This window comes from Coregonus clupeaformis, chromosome 15, assembly GCF_020615455.1.
Source record: "Coregonus clupeaformis isolate EN_2021a chromosome 15, ASM2061545v1, whole genome shotgun sequence".
Lineage (NCBI taxonomy): Eukaryota > Metazoa > Chordata > Actinopteri > Salmoniformes > Salmonidae > Coregonus > Coregonus clupeaformis.
Window position 1 is genome coordinate 48168691 of NC_059206.1, and position 25363 is coordinate 48194053.

General features: G+C 39.6%; 1 protein-coding gene across 1 annotated transcript; it reads left to right on the forward strand.

Moving 5' to 3' along the window:
- The first annotated feature begins 43 nt into the window (after positions 1–43).
- LOC121582804 (solute carrier family 25 member 46) lies at positions 44–18930 on the forward strand. Its single transcript, XM_041898911.2, has 8 exons — positions 44–509; positions 14734–14776; positions 14982–15039; positions 15320–15397; positions 15546–15646; positions 16218–16274; positions 16541–16598; positions 17554–18930. Exons 1-8 carry the CDS (start codon positions 269–271, stop codon positions 18127–18129), a joined length of 1212 nt encoding a protein of 403 aa, XP_041754845.1. The 5' UTR covers positions 44–268; the 3' UTR covers positions 18130–18930.
- The last annotated feature ends 6433 nt before the right edge of the window (positions 18931–25363 follow it).

Consider the following 25363-nt stretch of genomic DNA (forward strand, 5'->3'; position numbering starts at 1 on the left):
ACAACATATCCCACAATGCAATTTGGACGCGGAATAGAAGAAAACAACTTCCGGTTGAGTTGACAGTTCATTCGCGTTGTTTTGCTAGCTACATAGCTAGCTATCTAACGACGTTATTTAGAGTGGCTAGCTTGCTAAATTGATGTTATACAGTGGTTCAGTTTTTTTTTCAATGTGTTCCTCGTAGATTTAGAGAGCGATATAGTTACACATATTTGACTAATCGTGATAACAGGGAGCTGTCACTCCTATTTAGCTCTCAGGCAGCATGACTTCTCGGCGACCGGACAATTTCGATGGTTTAGGTTACAGGGGTAGGGAGGATCCTGCTTTCAGTGGGGGCTACAGTGGAAGGTCATTTAATAATTCCTCTAGTGTTGACCTACAGAATTGGGTAACAACACCGCCAGATATTCCAGGTAGCAGAAATTTGCATTTTGATGACCGCACGCCCCAATTTGAGGCGGCCCCTGCAGCTGAAGATACTCTGCCCACGGCTCCTCCATCCGGTAGGAGATCGACATCTTGATCATTCCAGCGATGCTGGCCCTTTTCATTCACAGCAATGACAACGACACAATATCATCACTGAGTGTTTCTTAAGTGAAACCATTCACAAATTTCAGCTAGCTAGCTAGGCTTTCATTTTTAAAAACATTTTAGTCATTTTAGCAGACGCTCTTATCCAGAGCGACTTACAGTTAGTGCATACATTTTCATACTAGCCCCCCGTGGGAATCGAACCCACAACCCTGGCGTTGCAAGCGCCATGCTCTACCAACTGAGCTACACGGGGCCTAGGCTTTCATAGAATAGTAGTCAGTGTCAGAAGAATACATTTTGCTTCTTCGCCTTGAAATCTATGGTGACAATAATTTACCAGTCACACAGATGATATGTGTGCAATATAGGGATTCAATGACATTGAAGTACAAAAACATTGAAGTACAGAGCACAAACTAGGCCTATATATATATATATATATATATATATATATATATATATATATATATATATATATATATATATATATTAAACTGTTTTATGTATGATGCATTGTTCTTTATTGCATGTACAATTGGGCCGATAGAATCCAACCAAGTCCAGAGAAAGATGGCTGTTGTCAGACAAGACCAAGAGCGAGGGAGGCTAGTGTAGACCAAGGTGCATTTCTCAAGTAGGCAACATGGCCTACTTAAAAATCTGTAGAGTGCAACAGAAATCGAAGTGCCTATGACTCATATTATAAAGTAGCTTTTCTGGTTATTTGTGCCTTTAGGTTAGTTATGGATTTGTGAACATTGATTGACGTCAATTAGGCCTACACTACAGCTAATAACATGTTGTTGACACAGCTCAGGAGGGAGTATATCGTGGGTGACTTTAACGATGGTCATTTCCATGTAAAACGGCCCATGAGCACCAACATATGAAGTTGAGTAGAGAAATCAATGATAAGGATATCTGGTGCGTCTTGGAGGTCTGGAATCTCTCGGTGGTCTGGAATCTCTCGGTGATCTGGAAGGTCCTTAAAGTCTCTTAATCATCAGTTCCCTCACTCTGGTACAATGGTTAAGATGATACCCGATACTCCCCTCTATCCGTACCATCGTTGGTATAACCTGGACAACGATGTGTATGGTTACTTCAGTTGTTAACCTTCCCCCGTCACTAGGGTCTCCGGATCAGCCAGAGTCCCTCTCAATCTATCGACATCGGTCTGTGAAAAGTGTCCTTCAATCAGCCTACCCATAGGGAAGCTCAGAGTTACTGCTGCAAAGACACAAGCACATACACACACAAAATACAACAATGCTACCCAATGGCTGAGGTTGGAACACTCCTATAGTGGGAAACATGGATCTAAGTATCTGTCTCCACCACTTTTACCATCATTAAGGTAGCCAACAACACCTGGTACAGGCCCCTCCACATAGGGTCTTTCCAGCTCTTTCTTCTGTAGTCTTTTGCCATCACATAGTCTCCAGGGCACAGAAAATACTCAGATTCTCCTACTCAGTTGGGCAGAGTTATCTTCACCCATGAAAAGACAATCTTAAGAACATTGTTAGGTTAGGTGAGACACAGTATGCTACTCATGTCCTCTCATTCGTCAAGAAAAGCCTTGAGATTATGAAGCACACCTGCTTCCAGCTTGTTGTAGTCCACTTATTTCATGCCTCCTATCACAAAAACAAAAAAGATTTAACCTAACCCATAACACATTATTACTGTAGCTCAGCTGGTAGAGCACGGCGCTTGTAACGCCAAGGTAGTGGGTTCGATCCCCGGGACCACCCATACACAAAAATGTATGCACGCATGACTGTAAGTCGCTTTGGATAAAAGCGTCTGCTAAATGTCATATTATATTATTATTATCCTTAATACACCTTGCATACTTCCCCACAAAACCATAATCAAACATTAAAACCTCTGTAATCCCAACTTCCCCCCTTGGACACATACATCACATCGTGATTCATGTGTACAAAAAACAAAACAACAACAATATTGCCTATTAAACCAAAAATAATAACTAAACTGAAAATGACAACCCTTGAGCATATCTTTACTTAACTGTATTCCATAACACTATTCAAGGAATACCTCTCCTTCAGGACTAACTCTCTCACTTCATCCTTGTCCTGTTTAGACTAATTTATATATAGGATTCTTTTTCTCCAAATTATAAACTTCTTCACAATTATCCTTATTTTATCTAACCCCCTAATTCAGCATGCCTCTAGAATTCATAGTGCGGGTGATCAGGTCGCACTATAAAGCCAGGACAGATTTCAGAGGTCATTGAAATCATTCAATGAATTGTTTCATCCAATATTATACTACTCCTAACAACCATCAAGAGTTTTCATAAATGTTGTAAGTCCTTAGTACAGCTTTTTTCAAAATAAATCACACATATGTACTTATCCCTCAGTAAATAAAACCCAAATTACATGTGTATGCCCCTTTAAGATATTTCACTTCCATCCCATCAAAAAAAAACAAATAGAAATAAAAATCCTATACAACTAACATTTCATACTAAGTAGTTTGTTTGTGGTTATTTGAACACCATATAGTAAAACAATAAACAAACAAAAATGGGCAGGCCTTATTTATGTTTGTAGCTCCCTATGACAACCTAAAAATAAAACTACTTAATTTTACTAACTAGTTCCACCCTAGCCTACAGACTTTTTTAACCTCCCAATCAAGAAATCCCCATGTTCCTAGAAGAGAAAGTATACATGTCGTTAACATATAATCAACAATCCAAAGATAGTAATTACACACAAAACATCATACATATATCCCCAGTCCTATCTCATCAACAATCATTAACCCCAGCATCAATTTAAAATTGTTCGATACGTCTTGTCCTACCTTACCCCTAACATAATATTATAGGAGACTCCCATCAATCCTTAAAAGAAAACTCCCACTTAGAAGACACTAGATAATAACACATTTTATTAAGTTAACTACACCTTCCACCATAAACCTATAACCCCATTTTAGTAATTTAAACGTCGCAAACTGTTGCATTGATGTTTTCTTTTTTTCTCTTAAATACAAACTTATTGTTTCATAATCCAAAACCCATAAAAAGATGTCTACTTAATCCATCAAGTCAACAGCAACAACTACCTCCCAAGGTTCAACGTACTATAAACAAATTATCGTTATCTGAAGTAATAAAACATCATCATAACTCACTGCTGTTTAAACAAACTATATAATGTCATAATAAAATGATCAATTATCAAATATCGTTCCTTATTCAACTATCGAGACATGTTCTTCATTAGTTAATCGTCTCCACAAAGCAATACTACCTAATAACATATTCTCATTCTCCTAAATATAAATAATTACTTCTATTAAACAATCCCATTCAACATCAAGTCAACCTGTCTCATCACCCAATTAACTTATTTTTTAAACCCTCTACAATATCTATCATACTCTACCGCTAATTTCCCTCATAATGGTACCTCAACAGATGACAAATTATTTTATATTTATAGTAAAAACCAATAAAACATCCAATTCACCAATATGCAAATTCAATTACTATGTTATCCTATCCGACATGGATTGGTAGGACAACATCTTTCCTATAATGTCATCAATGAAACCAGTAATTCACATCAATAACATCAATGTAAAAGATTTGCTTTCTGTCCCCTACTGGATTCGAACCAGGGACCCTCTGCACACATTGACAACATTCACCACCGAAGCACCGTTACCCGTCGCTCCACCAGTGCCACACAAAGCATCTACTTCCAGTTCATAGAGCAAGTGACGTCACCTAACGAAAACCGCACTAGCTCTCACCGCTAACTAGCTAGCAATATCCTGCCGATAATAATAATAATAATAATATGCCATTTAGCAGACGCCTTTATCCAAAGCGACCCACAGTCATAATATTCAATCTCCTATGACTTCCTACAAAATACGCGATCCTTGTACACTTAACGTAACCCATAATATCCCTTATAGCGCTCTCACGTTTCAGCAAGCCCCAATGTCCAACATCCACAGACAAAAATGGAAATTCTTCAATTTTTCCTAACAGACCTAATAAACCACTTTCAAACAGCGTTCTGCATTTACCTCTATCATAGGGTTTAAAAACGAACTTAACAACATTAACCAACCTAAATTGCCGTAGTAACGTCATGTTTGGTTCAGTTGATCTATTACCATATAAGACATTCACTTCTCCATGCGTCGTAAACTATATCCTATATCTCCTGTAATCAACTAAAATCATAGCCACGCAATTAAACCATCACCCCGCCATTACAGAATGAATTAACTATCCTTTCTAAGTAAGCTACAAGTAACACCAAACACTTGCTGTAGTTTACCATCATATATTGAAATCATCCATTTATCACAATCCAATTTATTTATAGACATATTCCACCATTGTCACTCGTTTAATCTAGCAAAACCTCATTCAATGACTAAAAATTATTACCACGTAGTCTCCGTTAACATTTTAGTCATTTAGCAGATGCTCTTATTCCAAGCGACTCACAATTAGTGGGCTCATACATTATTATACTTATACTAGCCCCCCTTGGGAATCGAACACCCAACCCTGGCTTTGCAAGCACCGTGCTCTACCAACTGAGCTACAGAGGACCACAGATGAGCGTATAGTGCCTTTTTCTGATAATGTTATAATTGTAGCCTATTGCATTACTTTAGTTTAAAATATGTTTGTTTATTCAACAAATCTAAAACCCACTATAGCATAATAGCCAAAGCTTCTTGCATCCCCTAATTCACGTAACGAAAATACATTATCATTCTAGAATTCAACTATTCGCATCCATTACTGATGTCACGCAAACCATAGAATAAAGTAATAACAATTAGAATTTTGTCAAATAAATGTTTTCCATCCAACTATTCAAACTTTCTTTAAATAACTCTTTCAGCTCGATACAGTCAAACAAGTATGACTCTCTTTTAACCGGAAACTAATTCATGGCATTAGTAAAATCTATTCACATCCCAACAATAACTAATAATCCTGACTGTTCCTTCAATCTAAACAACCCACAACTATAGCTAAACTATACTTAGAAAACCTAGACTCTGTTCAGCGATGCAGAATCTATGCTTTATCGAAATGACAAGTTAATCCTCCTTTATTCCAATGATAATGGTCAGTAGTTTTAGTATCTGGCACATACCACACTTTATCAGAAAATAGCTTTGAAGGACACAGATCTCACACGCTCAACGTAATCAACTTAGCAGTCAACAAGTCAAACCCCACATTCATTGATTTGGAAACAGATCTAACGACCTAACCAAATGAATTATATATCTGCTTCTGAAATAATAGATAGTTTATTACAATGCTTAATTCTACCACATGTCCTATGTACTCTCTCCCATTTCCACGTACATCTACGTGTTTGGGCAAGTCAACATCTATAATTTTATCCAATCCCTCGTATTAAATCACACTCACATAAAATTCATTATATTCCAATATATTCATATCTACCAAACCATTCATGTTTCTAATTATTCTTTATTGCCACAAATCAGTTAATCACCATCTAGTCTCAGCGGAACAAACAACAAATTACCCAAATCCTTTCCCTCAGTCATAGAATCCTCCTAGAATCATATATGCTGGTCACTATTCCCTGATCTTACAAAATTCTATGACAGGCATTGTTGTACGAAACTCCAAGATATAATTTACAAGAAAAGCTTATTATTTCTATGTATATATAATTATCAAACACACCTCTATATCTCATCATTCAAACTTCAGAGTGCGACTAATTTACATCATTATACCACTCTTATTCCATATTTATACAATGTTGTTCTTAAACGCCCTTAATTACTTTGTATAACCTACAGGAATATTTTATTCTATCAAAGGGCCCAAATTTGGAATGTTAACCCTATCCTAGTTATTATTTTACTGTAGTCAGTTTATCAGAATACTGCATCACCTCTAAAGTTTCTAAATATAATGTCAGAAACATACCCTAACAGATTTATCAAAATACAATGCATAGACGTCATATGACCACACCGGTACACGTGACCTGTTCCTCCAACAGGATTTATTCTACCCCTCCTGGTAACGTGAATTTTCTACACTCAGTTGGTCAATGAATATCCACGCACCATTTATTCTTCTCTTTCCTAATGTGAGATTGGGCACACCCTTTCTCCATCAGACAGAAGCTTCAAACAACCTCAAATATATTTCCTTTCCTTACAGAAAGGCTATTTACTTGCAGGATTTCTTATTATTCTCACTCACACAGATGAGCAGCCACTTGTGCCCAAATGAATCAGACAGTTGAAGGACTCACAGCCACCAAAGCAAACCACTCACTCATATGAGATGAGTAGACCTACTCTATTTTAACACTTTATCAAAATTTTGAAGCCCTTGTAGCTATTTAACCCGTTCACCTACTCAGGATGACCGGTGTTACTCCAATTTATGGTGTCACCTACGCCGGATGACCTAACTTTTTTACCTGATCGACCCTACCTAATTTTGGCATCACCACAACACAGGATGATGCCCTACCTACCCGAGCAGACCTCTTAACAATGAATTCGTCATTAGAGCGGTAACCGTAGGTAGCCACCTGCCCGTTCAGACCCCTGGAGTGCTAATTTTAGCTCTCCAAAGCGGTATCCACAGGATTTGTATTTATTTAGCCCAGGTGTTACACTTTCTCTACACACCTGGACTTCTACTACGCTTTCCTAAGCGACCTGTAAATTCTGCCCTATTTTTTCTGTTACACTTTCTCAACACAGAAAAAGGAGCGGTATTACACAGGATTTCTGCCTACCTAAGCAGTCCTCAAGACGATTCACTTCCACGACACATCTAAAGCGGTATCTGTAGGTCCCAAATTTAGCTAGCCACCTGCACGTGTCGAAAGGACCCAGACAAAGCGATCAGCAAGATGAATCAAATGAATCAAATGAATCAAATGAATCAAACAAATCAAATGAATCAAATGAATCAAATCAATTGAACAGACGGTTCAGACAAACAACAGCGACATGTATTCTTAAATTCAAAAGCCCCTAGTCTCTAATTTTCGGGTTCTTAAATTTGGAGAGACCTACTTTGGTATTTCTGCTGCTGATACCGTGCCCCGGATCGAACCACACAAACGTTATAAGTAAGAACTTGGCTTACCTTTTTAAAAGCGGCCGCTTTTGTTTGTATGGTCCGTCCAAGCCGTTTCATAACTGCAGATGTACACTGTCTCTGGCCCCTATTTGTCAACTCCTGGCAAAGGCTCGCCAATTATGTCATGGAAATATTTGACTAATAGATAATCAACTCAAAAATATCTCTCAAGACACCGGAGCTTGTGAATTCAAGAATTTAGACTTTATTGCATAACAAAGCCTGAGCTTGCTCCATGGAACAACAACTGCTTGTCCTGAACCGGAGTGCTCCTTTTTATACAGTCACACTGTTACAACTGATGGTTACACCTCCCTATGTGAATCAATAGCATCTTTCAGTATCACATGTTGGCTGCTCACGAGGGCTACTTGCGCTCTCTAAGTGGGGCCACTGTGTCTTATTAGTGGCATGACTCAAAAAATTATGCACATACGTACGGTAAAGAACAATCACACTCTGTATTGACTATATTCACTATCTAGGCATGCATCTGGAGTACAAAGTATCATTCATATTCATTCTGTTTCACCATTATCATTTTATAACACACTATAAACCATATCCATTCATCCTTAAACATGATTTATACATGTCATCCATAACCCATTCTCAACCACATACAATTAAACATTCATCATTTATCATCCTCCCCGGCCCCTGAGATTATGTGCATGTGGCCATGTGTCAGGTCATAAGCATAAAGAAATGATAAGACTAGTTCCATTGTTACTCCAATCTCCACACAGCCACCACGTCATTGTTATTCCCAGACCAGCTGCAGGGAGTTTTATGAAAAACACATAAATGTCTCTGCTCTGTACAACCTTCAACTGGTTCTCAATCCATAAACATTTTAAGGCATATAGGTGTTTAATTCTACAACATATGTACTTATTACTAATATTATTATTTTACCTTTGACCTCTCCCTACATTTGCCTTAATGATACATAAAATAATACCATAAAGTTCATAGGAGCATGTCAAATTGGGTGTCTATATTTGAGAGAAAATTAAGGCATATACATTTTTCAACCATTTTCCATCCTAAAAATTAGGAATAAGCAAAGGCTTTAATTTCTTGTCAAACAGCTGGAAAAGGGGTCTTAGAAAACATCTACCAGAAATAGTCTTAAAATATATTAGAAATGCGTAAAAACACTAATGTTGAAGTAAAGACCCCTGCCAACTAATATCAACACTTACAGTTGAAGTCGGAAGTTTACATACACCTTAGCCAAATACATTTAAGCTCAGTTTTTCACAATTCATGACATTTAATCCTAGTAAAATTCCCTGTCTTAGGTCAGTTAAGATCACCACTTTATTTTAAGAATGTGAAATGTCAGAATAATAGTAGAGAGAATGATTTATCTCAGGTTTTATTTCTTTCATCACATTCCCAGTGGGTCAGAAGTTTACATACACTCAATTAGTATTTGGTAGCATTGCCTTTAAATTGTTTAACTTGGGTCAAACGTTTCGGGTAGCCTTCCACAAGCTTCCCACAATAAGTTGGGTGAATTTTGGCCCATTCCTCCTGACAGAGCTGGTGTAACTGAGTCAGGTTTGTAGGCCTCCTTGCTCGCACACAATTTTTCAGTTCTGGCCACAAGTTTTCAATAGGATTGAAGTCAAGGCTTTGTGATTGCCACTCCAATACCTTGACTTTGTTGTGCTTAAGCCATTTTGGAAGTATGCTTGGGGTCATTGTCCATTTGGAAGACCCATTTGCGACCAAGCTTTAACTTCCTGACTGATGTCTTGAGATGTTGCTTCAATATATCCACATAATTTTCCTTGTGCACCAGTCCCTCCTGCAGCAAAGCACCCTCACAGCATGATGCTGCCACCCCTGTGCTTCACGGTTGGGATGGTGTTCTTCGGCTAGCAAACTACCGCCTTTTTCCTCCAAACATAACGATGGTCATTATGGCCAAACAGTTCTCCAAAAAGTACGATCTTTGTCCCCATGTGCAGTTGCAAACTGTAGTCTGGCTTTTTTATGGCGGTTTTGGAGCAGTGGCTTCTTCCTTGCTGAGCGGCCTTTCAGGTTATGTCGATATAGGACTCGTTTTACTGTGGATATAGATACCTGTTTCCTCCAGCATCTTCACAAGGTCCTTTGCTGTTGTTCTGGGATTGATTTGCACTTTTCGCACCAAAGTACGTTCATCTCTAGGAGACAGAACACGTCTCCTTCCTGAGTGGTATGACGGCTGCGTGGTCCCATGGTGTTTATACTTGCATACTATTGTTTGTACAGATGAACGTGGTACCTTCAGGCGTTTGGAAATTGCTCACAAGGATGAACCAGACTTGTGGAGGTCTACCATTTTTTTTCTGAGGTCTTGGCTGATTTCTTTTGATTTTCTCATGATGTCAAGCAAAGAGGCACTGAATTTGAAGGTAGGCCTTGAAATACATCCACAGGTACACCTCCAATTGACTCAAATGATTTCAATTAGCCTATCAGAAGCTTCTAAAGCCATGACATCATTTTCTGGAATTTTCCAAGCTGTTTAAAGGCACAGTCAACTTAGTGTATGTAAACTTCTAACCCACTGGAATTGTGATATAGTTAATTATAAGTGAAATAATCTTCTGTAAACAATTGTTGGAAAAATTACTTGTCATGCACAAAATAGATGTCCTAACCGACTAACCGACTATAGACTATAGTTTGTTAACAAGAAATTTGTGGAGTAGTTGAAAAACAAGTTTTAATGACTCCAACCTAAGTGTATGTAAACTTCCGACTTCAACTGTATATTTACTTTAGGAAACATTGCCTTGTGCCTTGACATTCCGTTACCCAAAACCCACATATCTATAAGATTTCTCATGAAAGTTCACAGAAGTAACAGTAAAGGTAGATCTTTCAATTAGTTATAGTGTTTTTACTGATGTCAATTTCGGTAACAGAATTTCAGAAAAATCGGTAATGGAATTTCTACAATTGAATTGGTTACAATGGGAAATCATAGTAGTCACAAACCACAGTTGGTTCACTGCTACGGTCTTCCCTTCCACTGGCATACTGTTATGTTCAGCTGATAATGGTTTTATTTTTCTGTCGTCTAGTAGTCAAAGCTATAGTGTACAAAGTCTGGACAGCCCCTCCCTCTCTCTATCTCTTTCTCTCCGATTAATGTCACCTCTCCCGGCTCTTAATGAGACCTATCCATGAGCCCCCTCTCTTTCCATTTACTGTAACCAGCATCCTCACCCACTGAGCATCGAACGACACCGGACTTCCATGGACGTTGAAAAGTACTTGAAATGTGGTCAGTCCTCCTTGTCCAGCCTTGATTTCAACGTCCAAGATTGGTTCAGATTTGGTCCGATCCGTAAAGACATCTACAGTGAGGGAAAAAAGTATTTGATCCCCTGCTGATTTTGTACGTTTGCCCACTGACAAAGAAATTATCAGTCTATCATTTTAATGGTAGTTTTATTTGAACAGTGAGAGACAGAATAACAACAACAAAATCCAGAAAAACACATGGCAAAAATGTTATAAATTGATTTGCATTTTAATGAGGGAAATAAGTATTTGACCCCCTCTCAATCAGAAAGATTTCTGGCTCCCAGGTGTCTTTTATACAGGTAACGAGCTGAGACTAGGAGCACACTCTTAAAGGGAGTGCTCCTAATCTCAGCTTGTTACCTGTATAAAAGACACCTATCCACAGAAGCAATCAATTAATCAATCATATTCCAAACTCTCCACCATGGCCAAGACCAAAGAGCTCTCCAAGGATGTCAGGGACAAGATTGTAGACCTACACAAGGTTGGAATGGGCTACAAGACCATCGCCAAGCAGCTTGGTGAGAAGGTGACAACTGTTGGTGCGATTATTCGCAAATGGAAGAAACACAAAATAACTGTCAATCTCCCTCGGCCTGGGGCTCCATGCAAGATCTCACCTCGTGGAGTTGCAATGATCATGAGAACGGTGAGGAATCAGCCCAGAACTACACGGGTGGATCTTGTCAATGATCTCAAGGCAGCTGGGACCATAGTCACCAAGAAAACAATTGGTAACACACTACGCCGTGAAGAACTGAAATCCTGCAGCGCCCGCAAGGTCCCCCTGCTCAAGAAAGCACGTATACAGGGCCGTCTGAAGTTTGCCAATGAACATCTGAATGATTCAGAGGAGAACTGGGTGAAAGTGTTATGGTCAGATGAGACCAAAATCGAGCTCTTTGGCATCAACTCAACTCGTCGTGTTTGGAGGAGGAGGAATGCTGCCTATGACCCCAAGAACACCATCCCCACCATCAAACATGGAGGTGGAAACATTATGCTTTGGGGGTGTTTTTCTGCTAAGGGGACAGGACAACTTCACCGCATCAAAGGGACGATGGACGGGGCCATGTACCGTCAAATCTTGGGTGAGAATCTCCTTCCCTCAGCCAGGGCATTGAAAATGACAATGACATTGTCAGCATGACAATGACCCAAAACACACGGCCAAGGCAACAAAGGAGTGGCTCAAGAAGAAGCACATTAAGGTCCTGGAGTGGCCTAGCCAGTCTCCAGACCTTAATCCCATAGACAATATGTGGAGGGAGCTGAAGGTTCGAGTTGCCAAACAACAGCCTCGAAACCTTAATGACTTGGAGAAGATCTGCAAAGAGGAGTGGAACAAAATCCCTCCTGAGATGTGTGCAAACCTGGTGGCCAACTACAAGAAACGTCTGACCTCTGTGATTGCCAACAAGGGTTTTGCCACCAAGTACTAAGTAATGTTTTGCAGAGGGGTCAAATACTTATTTCCCTCATTAAAATGTAAATCAATTTATAACATTTTTTACATGTGTTTTTCTGGATTTTGTTGTTGTTACTCTGTCTCTCACTGTTCAAATAAACCTACCATTGAAATTATAGACTGATCATGTCTTTGTCAGTGGGCAAACGTACAAAATCAGCAGGGGATCAAATACTTTTTTCCCTCACTGTATGTTTCACAAGTTTGGACAGCACAGTACAGTTCATATCCATCATTCATTGAAGTTGATGGTTCATTTATAACAAAACCTTTCGAAATTGCCAATAATTTCAATAAACTATTTCACTAGTAAAGTGGAAAAACTCAAGTGAAATGACAACATTGAACAGTGAACCATTATAATTTTGTATAAAATATCTAATAATGAAAGAGAAGGATTGCCTCTTTAGAATTTGGTAAAGTTTGTGTGGGAGAGGTGGAAAAACTATTGTTATCCCTTACAAAAAAAGATTGCAGTATAACTGCAGTACAATGCAGTACAACTGCAGTTAAAGTGCAGTCTAACTGCAGTATGCTGCAAATACTGCATCCAAAATAACACTTTCTTTTTTACTTCAGTAATTTTGCAGTGTAACTGCAGTTCAAATGCAGTACACTGCAGTTATTCTGCAATTACTGCGTCCAAAATACTACAGTCGACTGCAGTTACTGCACTTTTACTGCAGTTTAAAAACGGCAATCTTTTTTTGTAAGGGTATTTATCAATAATGATAAGCCACCAGTTATTCACAACCTTGATGGGAAACTATTGTGAATGGTAGCAGACTGTATTGCCACCATACACACAGAGTGTGTGTGTCCACAGACGTGGAAGGAAGCTAAAGTAATTGCACTGCCTAATTATTAAAAATTGTAAAGCACCCTTTGCTGGCTGTAACAGCCGCCCAATCAATTTGCTGCCTGTTCTTAGTAAACTGATGGAGAGAATTGTGTTTGGCCAAATACAATGCTATTTTTCAGAGAAAAAGTTAACTGCTGACTTTCAGCATGCATATAGAGAAGGGCACTCAACTTGTACTGCACTAACCCAGATGACAGATGATTGGTTAAAATAAATGGATAATAAGATGATCGTGGAAGCTGTATTGTTAGATTTCAGTGCAAACTTTGATGTTATTGATCATAAATTGTTTTTGAAGAAACTCACTTGCTATGGCTTTACATCACCTGCCATCACATGGTTGGATAGTTATTTATCCAATAGAATCCAGAGAATGTTCTTCAATGACAGCTTCTCTAAGATCCGATATGTCATAGCTGACACCCCATTCTTTCTGCAGACAGATTTTATTCTTCATTCAGAGTGGATATTTAACAGAGTTTCGGGAAATGTGGGGGGAAACTGTTGTGAAAAATCTTCCTTATCATTAAAAATTAATGCACTTTCAGAGTTTTGTAGAATGAAGATAGACTTTATTACACAAGCAATAAAGCAGAGCTGGTCTGTAGAGCAACTGCTTTCCAGCTCCCAGCTCTCCTCCTTTATACAGTTTCATCTTTACTGATAATCCACGCCTTCCAGCTTAATCCCTCCCTGTTCAGTTCACTCCACCATTGTTTCCCAATTTTGACCGTTCCGCCCAATTTCTGTCTAACTCCTCCTCTTGAGTCACGTTGTTTGTTTTTAATGGTGGCGTAATCTTACTTCTCCTCCTCTTATTACTCAGTTCTTGGAAACAATAGTGGTGTGACCAAACCCCATTTAGTAGAAATGGCTCTGTTTTAACCCTTTAACTGGTTCTTAATCCATAGGCATATAGGCGTTTCATTCTACAACATGCATAATTCATATAATTGGTTTGTTATGTTGTCTGCCCTTAAGTGAGACAGAGTAGTTAACAAAAAATCTCCAATAAAACCGAGGGAGATTTTACCGAAATTCTGTTACCAAATTTTGCATCTGCACAGTTTTTCAAGTAAATGTGTTTTTGAAAAAATGTTCAGTGTTAATGGTTTGATTTCCTTTACTGTGGAATTGCCCACATCTGACTAATACGTGTGCCAGATAGTCTATTTGTTTGTAAACCACCAACACAATTTGAATAGTCTGCTTCTACGCTACTCAATCTGTGACGCTCAAAATAGTTAAAATAAACGATGATTTATTGAGTCACTTGAGTGACTATGACTTATTAAAATATCGCAACAGATAAGGTTTGCGATGAAATGTTGCTTTTTGGATATTCACATGTATTTGTTCTTTCTCTTTCAGAGCAGTTGAACAGATTTGCTGGATTTGGTATCGGGCTTGCAAGGTAATTCAGTGTTAGGCCTATCTACGGTGGTAGTTCACCGGTAATGTCAAGAGATGACTATAATCGAACTTCAATTCAAAAGAAAAGTAAACGTTTACATTAAACAAATATTTACGTCATTGAACATTCTATATACAGCAGAAGTGTTTGAGAAAAGGAAAATAGTAGGCCTATATTCATTTATTCACACCATGTCTTCTTCCAGTCTCTTTACTGAAAATGTCCTGGCTCACCCTTGCATTGTGTTTCGTCGTCAGTGCCAGGTAAGCATATGTTCAGGTCTGCCATGCAGTAAATGCCACAATCCACATGTTCAGATACTGTATGTGTTCCACCTGTAGGATCTGGTGTAATATCAAGACTCATAATTTTCTACAATACAATATATCAATCTTCCTGGGTGTATCACAGTTGTCCATTAGAATGCTACATAAGGTTTAACCTCCAGTGCGCTTGAAGTAAGTATTAATGAAGTAAGTTGAAATAAGTAGTAATAATAAAATAAATAAATGATTCCTAATTCTGTTTGTTTGTGGCTTCCAGGTCAATTATCATGCCAGGTGCTACCATCTGTCCCCATTGACTGCTGTCAGTGTGATGTATAATGTTACCAAGAGTCAGGTAATAAATGCTTTTCATGAACCCAAAACCCAACATTCACAATTAGGCCTAACATACAATATGTTGTTCAAAAGCTATTGAAAATGTGAATTTGGCGCTAGCATTTTGTTTTAATGCTGGTATATTGTTGTGAATTCTCTGCTCGCAGGGTCCAAAGGCCTTATGGAAAGGAATGGGCAGCACCTTTGTTGTACAAGGAGTCACATTGGGCACAGAAGGCATCATTAGTGAATGCACTCCACTACCACGGTATGGATGATATTTTAGACAAGAAACCTAGCTAACAGGTTGCAAGAAACCTAGCTAACGGGTTTGAATAGATATTGCCCTTAGTCTTCGCCTGATCGCCCACCATATCCTATTCCTTATGGATTAGCTTTGACAAATATATATTTGTTTTATTGCTGTTTATAAAAATCAAGCACAACATCCCCAGCGAGTCATTTTAGATGCCGTTAAGTGTCAAACTTCCATTCACAATGTAATGTAGCCTCTACCAGAGCATGCTGAAGTGGGCGATTCTACTCAGAGGGGCCATATCTATCAGCTTCAAGGGTTCCAGTGAGATGGCCAGGACATCCCAGTACCAGAATCAAAGACCACTAAGAACTTTAAATGAATACATAAAACGAAACTATAGCGCATACTTCAACAATAACTGTTCAAACAACACAAAAACTAGTATAAACCAGCCTTTTTAAATTCTTAAAAATCACAAACATGTTGAATCTCCTTATTTGAACATATGAAATAAACTAATATGAACTGTTGGTTACCTGGTACCGTGGATAGAGGTCTGACTGTGTTTGTTTGTTCTTAGGGAACTCTCCCACAAATGGAACCCAAAGCAAGTTATTGGGCATTTGGTTCTGAAAGGGTAATAACATTTATTTTCTTTCATTTATAATGGATGGTTTTCATACTGTAAAAAGTAGTGACAAAGTATCTGTATGGTTAAAGTGATGATCAAATTGCTTAACTATTGAGTGCATATGGATATATTTATCAAAACTGTGCAGTGGAATTGAGAAGGGACTTTACACTTAGTAAATGCTGTTATCAGATGGTGTTGATTATATCTTTATTCCAGTAGATTGCTTTGATCTTATGAACAGTCATTGCGTATCTCTCTCCTTATTACAGTTTGACCTATGTGGTTGCCATGCCATTTTACTCAGCTAGTCTCATTGAAACTGTGCAGGTCAGTGTGTCCATACTTATATGAATGATGATCCCTTTGTCGTATGTTGTATTTTGGCCACCCTTATCTTGTCTGTTGGTATCGCTACTATAACTCCCCTTCACTTTCTAACTGACTTTGGGTGAGTTTCCCTAAAAAATAAAGATCATCTTGAACGTGAAGACAGTGGTGTAAAAATACCTTCAAGTACTACTTATGTCGTTTTTTGTGGTATCTATACTTTACTATTTATATTTTTGACAACTTTTACTTCACTACATTACTAAAGAACATAATGTACTTTTAACTCCATATATTTTCCCTTACACCCAAAAGTACTCGTTAAATGTTGGATGCTTAGCAGGAGAGGAAAATGGTCAAAGTCATGCACTTATCAAGAGAACACGTGGTCATCCCTGCTGCCTCTGATCTGGCGGACTCACTAAACACAAATGCATTGTTTGTAAATGATGTCTGAGTGTGCCTCTGTCTATCAGTATATTTTAAAAACAAGAAAGTGGTGCCATCTGCCTTGCTTAATATAAGGAATTTGAAATGATTTATACTTTTACTTTTGATACTTAAGTATATTTTAGCTCTTACATTTACTTTTGATACTTAAGTATATTTAGAACCAAATACTTTTAGACTTTTACTCAATTAGTATTTTACTGGGTGACTTTTACTTGAGTAACTTTCTATTAAGGTATCAATACTTTTACTCAAGTATGACAATTGGGTACTTTTTCCACCACTGTGTGAAGATCATTGTTCGTCCATTGCCTACCAAAAATAAATATGATGTTTATGTTTTTGGGAAACTCAACCTTTATCAGTATCAAAGATTCAGTACATTTTACAATTCCTTCGCAGATATGGTCATTCCAATCCAAACACACAAGCAAAGATAATTTTAGGCCATTCTTAACTATTCTGCAATATCATACCAATGCTGTCCCTTGTCGTGTATCCCCAGAGTGAGATAATCCGGGACAACCCTGGCATCCTGGATTGTGTGAAGGAGGGTGTGGGCCGGGTCATGGGCATGGGCATCCCCCACAGCAAGCGCCTGCTGCCCCTATGGGGCCTCATGCTTCCCACCGTGCTCCACGGGGTCCTCCACTATGTGGTGAGCTCCACCGTGCAGAAGCTAGTGCTCTTCCTCCTGCGCCGGAGAAGCCCGGCCAAACAGCCCGTGGACGGCTCAGAGACAGTCCAGACCATGCTGGACGCCTACTTCCCTGAACTCATGGCTAGTTTTGTGGCCAGTCTGTGTGCCGACGTCCTCCTCTATCCGCTGGAGACGGTGATGCACAGGCTCCACATCCAGGGCACGCGCACCATCATCGACAACACGGACCTGGGCTTTGAGGTCCTGCCCATCAACACGCAGTATGAGGGTATCAGGGACTGTGTGAATGTGATCCGCCGAGAGGAGGGAGCGCTGGGATTCTACAAGGGCTTCGGATCCATCGTGGTGCAGTACTCGCTACACGCCGCCGTGCTGCAGATCACCAAGGTGATCTATTCCACCTTGCTGCAAAACACTTAAAGAAAAACAATGCAATATATTTCTAAATGTTTTTTGGGCTGGTGGTTCCCCCCTTAGAAGTCAGGGTTGGGCTCATTCCAGAAAATGTTGTCCCGAAAATACCAAAAAATGTCTTGTTTTTTTCTGTCCAGAAGCACGTTGCAGGTGTTTGCCGAGAGAGGTGTTCCTCACGTAATTTTCACCACTCCCACTGTGTCATAAAGTACTAAATAATATGTTCTATAATAGATGGCATCAACAAATATCCCCAATAGTCATAGAAGGAAATATACACTTAACTTCCATCTGTCAAACTAACTCATCCTGGCATAATTTATGTGAAGTATTAGTCAGTAGTCTTCTCTGCAAATCATGTTGACAAGCTTTCTCAGTGCTTCTCTACTTTGTATGAATGTGGTGATTTGTTGCTTTTGGGTTTGTGTTAGCACTAGCAGAGGAAGGATTGAGCCAGAAATGTATGTACAGAATGTCTTTAAATTATTATTGCTTTAGGAGTGATAATGTGTGTGTAGGTATGTATCAAGTTGTTCACATTTACATGTACATTGCAAATACATGTGAGTACATTGCAAATTAACAGTACATTTAGGAACAATTTAAAGGTATTTAGTACGAGACTAGGAACATGAGCAGAAAAAGTATAATTTATGCAGATGGATGATTGAGTTCAGGGAGTTTAAGTGATTGAACTGCCTCTTGTAAATGTTTAAGGACTTTATGGAGCTCAGAGTAGGGAAATCTATAAGATAATATCTTCATCGTTTGAGAACCTTGCTGAAAATAAATGTCTGACTTATTCTCCGTATGCATTTCTGTAATTTGAACAATGAGTTCGGTTTGAGTGTGTCAAGAACTGCAACACTGCTGGTTTTTCACACGCAACAGTTTCCTGTGTGTCTCAAGAATGGTCCACCACCTTGACACAACTGTGGGAAGAATTGGAGTCAACATGGGCCAGCATCCCTGTGGAATGCTTTCGACACCTTGTAGAGTCCATGTCCCGATGAATTGAGGCTGTTCTGAACCCAAAAGCGGGAGCAACTCAATATTGGGAAGGTGTTCCTAAGGTTATGTACACTCAGTGTATATTTAAATATGTCTCTGATTTACCTGTACTGGACCTCAGTAAAGGGTTTTTAATTACTATATAAAACGTTCCATCCACCAACACTTGTCTCGTCTACCAGCCAGCTCTACACACAAGTAGATCTATTATATCCCCAATAAAAAGCTTTTTGGAAATCAACAAATCATAGTGGAATTCATAGCTATGCAAAAAGTACAGTGCCTTGAAAAAGTATTCATCCCCCTTGGCGTTTTTCCTATTTTGTTGCATTACAACCTGTAATTTAAATTGATTTTAATTTGGATTTCATGTAATGGACATACACAAAATAGTCAAAATTGGTGAAGTGAAATGCAAAAAATAACTTATTTCAAAAAATTCGAAAAAATAAATAACGAAAAATGGTGCATGCATATGTATTCACCCCCTTTGCTATGAAGCCCCTAAATAAGATCTGGTGCAACCAATTACCTTCAGAAGTCACATATTTAGTTAAATAAAGTCCACCTGTGTGCAATCTAAGTGACACGTGATCTGTCACATGATCTCAGTACATATACACCTGTTCTGAAAAGCCCCAGAGTCTGCAACACCACTAAGCAAGGATCACCACTAAGCAAGGATCACCACCAAGCAAGCGGCACCATGAAGACCAAGGAGCTCTCCAAACAGGTCAGGGACAAAGTTGTGGAGAAGTACAGATCAAGGTTGGGTTATAAAAAAATATCCGAAACTTTGAACATCCCATGGAGCACCATTAAATCCATTATTAAAAAATTTAAAGAATATGGCACCACAACAAACCTGCAAAGAGAGGGCAGCCCACCAAAATTCACGGACCAAGCAAGGAGGGCATTAATCAGAGAGGCAACAAAGAGACCAAAGATAACCCGTTTGGTGTTTGCCAGAAGGCATGTGGGAGACTCCCCAAACATATGGAAGAAGGTACTCTGGTCAGATGAGACTAAAATTGAGCTTTTTGGCCATCAAGGAAAACGCTATGTCTGGCGCAAACGCAACACCTCTCATCACCCCGAGAACACCATCCCCTCAGTGAAGCATGGTGGTGGCAACATCATGCGGTGGGGATGTGTTTCATCGGAAGGAACTGGGAAACTGGTCAGAATTGAAGGAATGATGGATGGCACTAAATACAGGGAAATTCTTGAGGGAAACCTGTTTCAGTCTTCCAGAGATTTGAGACTGGGACTGAGGTTCACCTTCCAGCAGGACAATGACCCTAAGCATACTGCTAAAGCAACACTCGAGTGGTTTAAGGGGAAACATTTAAATGTCTTGGAATGGCCTAATCAAAGCCCAGACCTCAATCCAATTGAGAATCTGTGGTATGACTTAAAGATTGCTGTACACCAGCGGAACCCATCCAACTTGAAGGAGCTGGAGCAGTTTTGCCTTGAAGAATGGGCAGAAATCCCAGTGGCTAGATGTGCCAAGCTTATAGAGACATACCCCAAGAGACTTGCAGCTGTAATTGCTGCAAAAGGTGGCTCTACAAAGTATTGACTTTGGGGGGATGAATATTTATGCACGCTCAAGTTTTCTGTTTTTTTGTCTTGTTTGTTTCACAAAAAAAATATATTGCATCTATGTTGTGTAAATCAAATGATACAAACCCCCCAAAAATCCATTTTGAATCCAGGTTGTAAGGCAACAAAATAGGAAAAATGCCAAGGGGGGTGAATACTTTTGCAAGCCACTGTAGGCTGTCTACTGTATCAGCCATCATAAGGGAGGTATGAGGAATGCTCTAGATACAGTGAGGGAAAAAAGTATTTGATCCCCTGCTGATTTTGTACGTTTGCCCACTGACAAAGAAATGATCAGTCTATAATTTTAATGGTAGGTTTATTTGAACAGTGAGAGACAGAATAACAACAAAAAAAATCAGAAAAACGCATGTCAAAAATGTTATAAATTGATTTGCATTTTAATGAGGGAAATAAGTATTTGACCCCTCTGCAAAACATGACTTAGTACTTGGTGGCAAAACCCTTGTTGGCAATCACAGAGGTCAGACGTTACTTGTAGTTGGCCACCAGGTTTGCACACATCTCAGGAGGGATTTTGTCCCACTCCTCTTTGCAGATCTTCTCCAAGTCATTAAGGTTTCGAGGCTGATGTTTGGCAACTCGAACCTTCAGCTCCCTCCACAGATGTTCTATGTGATTAAGGTCTGGAGACTGGCTAGGCCACTCCAGGTCCTTAATGTGCTTCTTCTTGAGCCACTCCTTTGTTGCCTTGGCCATGTGTTTTTGGTCATTGTCATGCTGGAATACCCATCCACGACCCATTTCAATGCCCTGGCTGAGGGAAGGAGGTTCTCACCCAAGATTTGACGGTACATGGCCCCGTCCATCGTCCCTTTGATGCGGTGAAATTGTCATGTCCCCTTAGCAGAAAAACACCCCTAAAGCATAATGTTTCCACCTCCATGTTTGACGGTGGGTATGGTGTTCTTGGGGTCATAGGCAGCATTCCTCCTCCTCCAAACACGGCGAGTTGAGTTGATGCCAAAGAGCTCGATTTTGGTCTCATCTGACCACAACACTTTCACCCAGTTCTCCTCTGAATCATTCAGATGTTCATTGGCAACCTTCAGATGGGCATGTATATGTGCTTTCTTGAGCAGGGGGACCTTGCGGGCACTGCAGGATTTCAGTCCTTCACGGCGTAGTGTGTTACCAATTGTTTTCTTGGTGACTATGGTCCCAGCTGCCTTGAGATGATTGACAAGATCCTCCCGTGTAGTTCTGGGCTGATTCCTCACCGTTCTCATGATCATTGCAACTCCACGAGGTGAGATCTTGCATGGAGCCCCAGGCCGAGGGAGATTGACAGTTCTTTTGTGTTTCTTCCATTTGCGAATAATCGCACCAACTGTTGTCACCTTCTCACCAAGCTGCTTGGCGATGGTCTTGTAGCCCATTACAGCCTTGTGTAGGTCTACAATCTTGTCCCTGACATCCTTGGAGAGGTCTTTGGTCTTGGCCATGGTGGAGAGTTTGGAATCTGATTGATTGATTGCTTCTGTGGACAGGTGTCTTTTATACAGGTAACAAGCTGAGATTAGGAGCACTCCCTTTAAGAGTGTGCTCCTAATCTCAGCTCGTTACCTGTATAAAAGACACCTGGGAGCCAGAAATCTTTCTGATTAAGAGGGGGTCAAATACTTATTTCCCTCAATAAAATGCAAATCAATTTATAACATTTTTGACATGTGTTTTTCTGGATTTTGTTGTTGTTATTCTGTCTCTCACTGTTCAAATAAACCTACCATTAAAATTATAGACTGATCATAATAATAATAATAATATGCCATTTAGCAGACGCTTTTATCCAAAGCGACTTACATCATGTCTTTGTCAGTGGGCAAACATACAAAATCAGCAGGGGATCAAATACTTTTTTCCCTCACTGTACCTGGGGCAGCTACACTGAAAAAATATATAAACGCAACATGCAACAATTTAAAAGATTTTACTGAGTTACAGTTTATATAAAGAAATCAGTTAACTGAAATAAATTCATTAGGCCCTAATCTATGGATTTGACATGACTGGGAATACAGATATGCATCTGTTGGTCACAGATACCTTTAAAAATAAAAGTAGGGGGTGGATCAGAAAACCAGTCAGTGTCAGGTGTGACTGGGGCTGTTGCGGTGACATATTACCGCCACACTGAGCGTCATGAATCATGAACGCAGTAAAATTCCACGTGACAGTCGAGTCACAGTAATCTATGTTTATGTACTCAGCATATGCCTTGGAAGTATAAAATTCATTAATGGCCTCGTACTATGGGCTCTATTTTCCTTCTAACCATTCTGACGTCAATGCAATCGAAAATCACATCAAACACTTATCATCAAAACAGTATTGTGCTTTTAAATCTCACCTCACTGTGATTGATCAATTTGAAGAAAGAAGTTCAACAGTAGGTTGAAACTGAGTGGAAAACATGGTCATTGTGGATGTTGTTTCAAAGCCTAACAACTAAATGGACAGGCGACACATCTCTTTTGCATAGAGTTGATCAGGCTGTTGATTGTGGCCTGTGGAATGTTGTCCCACTCCTCTTCAATGGCTGTGCGAAGTTGCTGGATATTGGTGCGAACTGGAAAATGCTCTCTTACACGTAAATCCAGAGCATCCCAAACATGCTCAATGGGTGACATGTCTGGTGAGTATGCCGGCCATGGAAGAACTGGGACATTTTCAGCTTCCAGGAATTGTGTACAGATCCTTACGACATGGGGCCGTGCATTATCATGCTGAAACATGAGGTGAGTGCGGTGGATGAATGGCACTACAATGGGCCTCAGGAGGATCTCGTCACGGTATCTCTTTGCATTGAAATTGCCATTGATAAAATGCTATTGTGTTCATTTTCCCTAGCTTATTGGGCACTCTGTTCACAAAGTTGACATCAGCAAACTGCTCGCCCACACGATGCCATACACACTGTCTGCCATCTGCCCGGTACAGTTGAAACCGGAATTCATTCATGAAGAGCACACTCCTCCAGCGTGCCATTCGCCATCGAAGGTGAGCATTTGCCCACTGAAGTCGGTTACACTGCCGAACCGAAGTCAGGTCAAGACCCTGGTGAGGACAACGAGCACGCAAATGAGCTTCCCTGAGACGGTTTCTGACAGCTTGTGCAGAAATTATTTGGTTGTGCAAACCCACAGTTTCATCAGCTTTCCAGGTGGCTGGTCTCGGATGATCCCACAGGTGAAGCCGGATGTGGAGGGGCTGGCGTAGTTACACGTGGTCCAGTCTACGGTTGTGAGGCCGGTTGGACGTACTGCCAAATTCTCTAAAACTACGTTGGAGGTGGCTTACGGTAGAGAAATGAACATTTGGTTCTCTGGCAACAGCTCTGGTGGACATTCCTGCAGTCAGCATACCAATTGCACGCTCCCTCAAAACTTGAGACATCTGTGGCATTGTGTTGTGTGACAAAACGGCACATTTTAGTGGCCTTTTATTGTCTCCAGCACAAGGCGCACCTGTATAATGATCATGCTGTTTAATCAGCTTCTTGATATGCCACACCTTTCAGGTGGATGGATTATCTTGGAAAAGGAGAAATGCTCACTAACGGATGTAAACACATTTGTGCACAACATTTTAGAGAAATAAGCTTTTTCTCTGTATGGAAAATGTCTGGGATCTTTTATTTCAGCTCATGAAACATGGGACCATGTTGCGGTTATATTTTTGTTCATTGTAGATATCAGGCGACCATAAGAGCAGCTCTCTCTCCAGGGGAGGCTAGAAGAGAGGACTGTAAGTGTCAGATGTAAGGTATGCTTCAGGCTGCATGTGTTAGTCTGCCCAGTGCAGAATATGCCCTCACACATAGACCGATCTCTTCATTATGATAAAGATGTCTTACTAAGCTCAAAGAAGGAAACCCTCAAATGTCAGCAATGGACACATTGTGGGAACTGCATTTTTTAGAAAAGTGAAATTATCTATTTGATTTTATCAATTTGTATGATATGATTTGTATGATTTCAGTCAGTAACATTTGAAGTCTTGAGTACATAGTTGTTATTCAAACTATGAGATCAGAGATGTTATGGAATGGGGTGAGTGGGTTAAGAGATGTATTATACTATGTTAGATTAAGTGATCAATAGGTGAAAGTACATGCCTATATGATTCATACTGTGAGTCAGAGTTTTTTTTTTTTGTGTGTGTGTGATTTTTATTTATTTATGAGGTGACACTATGGGTTATGGGTAAACTTAAGGGAATTTGAGAGAGTATAAAAGATGCCCGATCACTGAAATGTTCAGTTCTCAAATTAACACAAAGATGAGCAAGGCACATTTGATTGGTAAATGACTGAATTTGACAATTGATTGGTAACTGACCCAATTTAACACATGTTGACTTTGACAGCTTTCCTGGCTTCTTTTGTACATGTTGTAATTGTGATATTGGTCTGTGTATTGAATTCCTTTTTTGCAGGTTATGTCACACTGGCTTTTGCAGTGTACCTTGTTGAGAGCATTTCAGCAATGCATCAGGGATGTCTCCAAAAAATGCAGGATGATGCATCCAATGTTATCAGACCAGAATTTCACATGAATGTAAGTCAGATTTCTAAAAGCTTGTTTCTTTGAATTTATTA

Coding starts and splice junctions, on each gene's coding strand:
- LOC121582804 (XM_041898911.2), top strand. CDS start 269: ATGACTTCTCGGCGACCGGACAATTTCGATGGTTTAGGTTACAGGGGT. Junction 15,398..15,545: donor ATAATGTTACCAAGAGTCAG/GTAATAAATGCT, acceptor CTCTGCTCGCAG/GGTCCAAAGGCCTTATGGAA. Junction 16,599..17,553: donor GTCTCATTGAAACTGTGCAG/GTCAGTGTGTCC, acceptor GTGTATCCCCAG/AGTGAGATAATCCGGGACAA.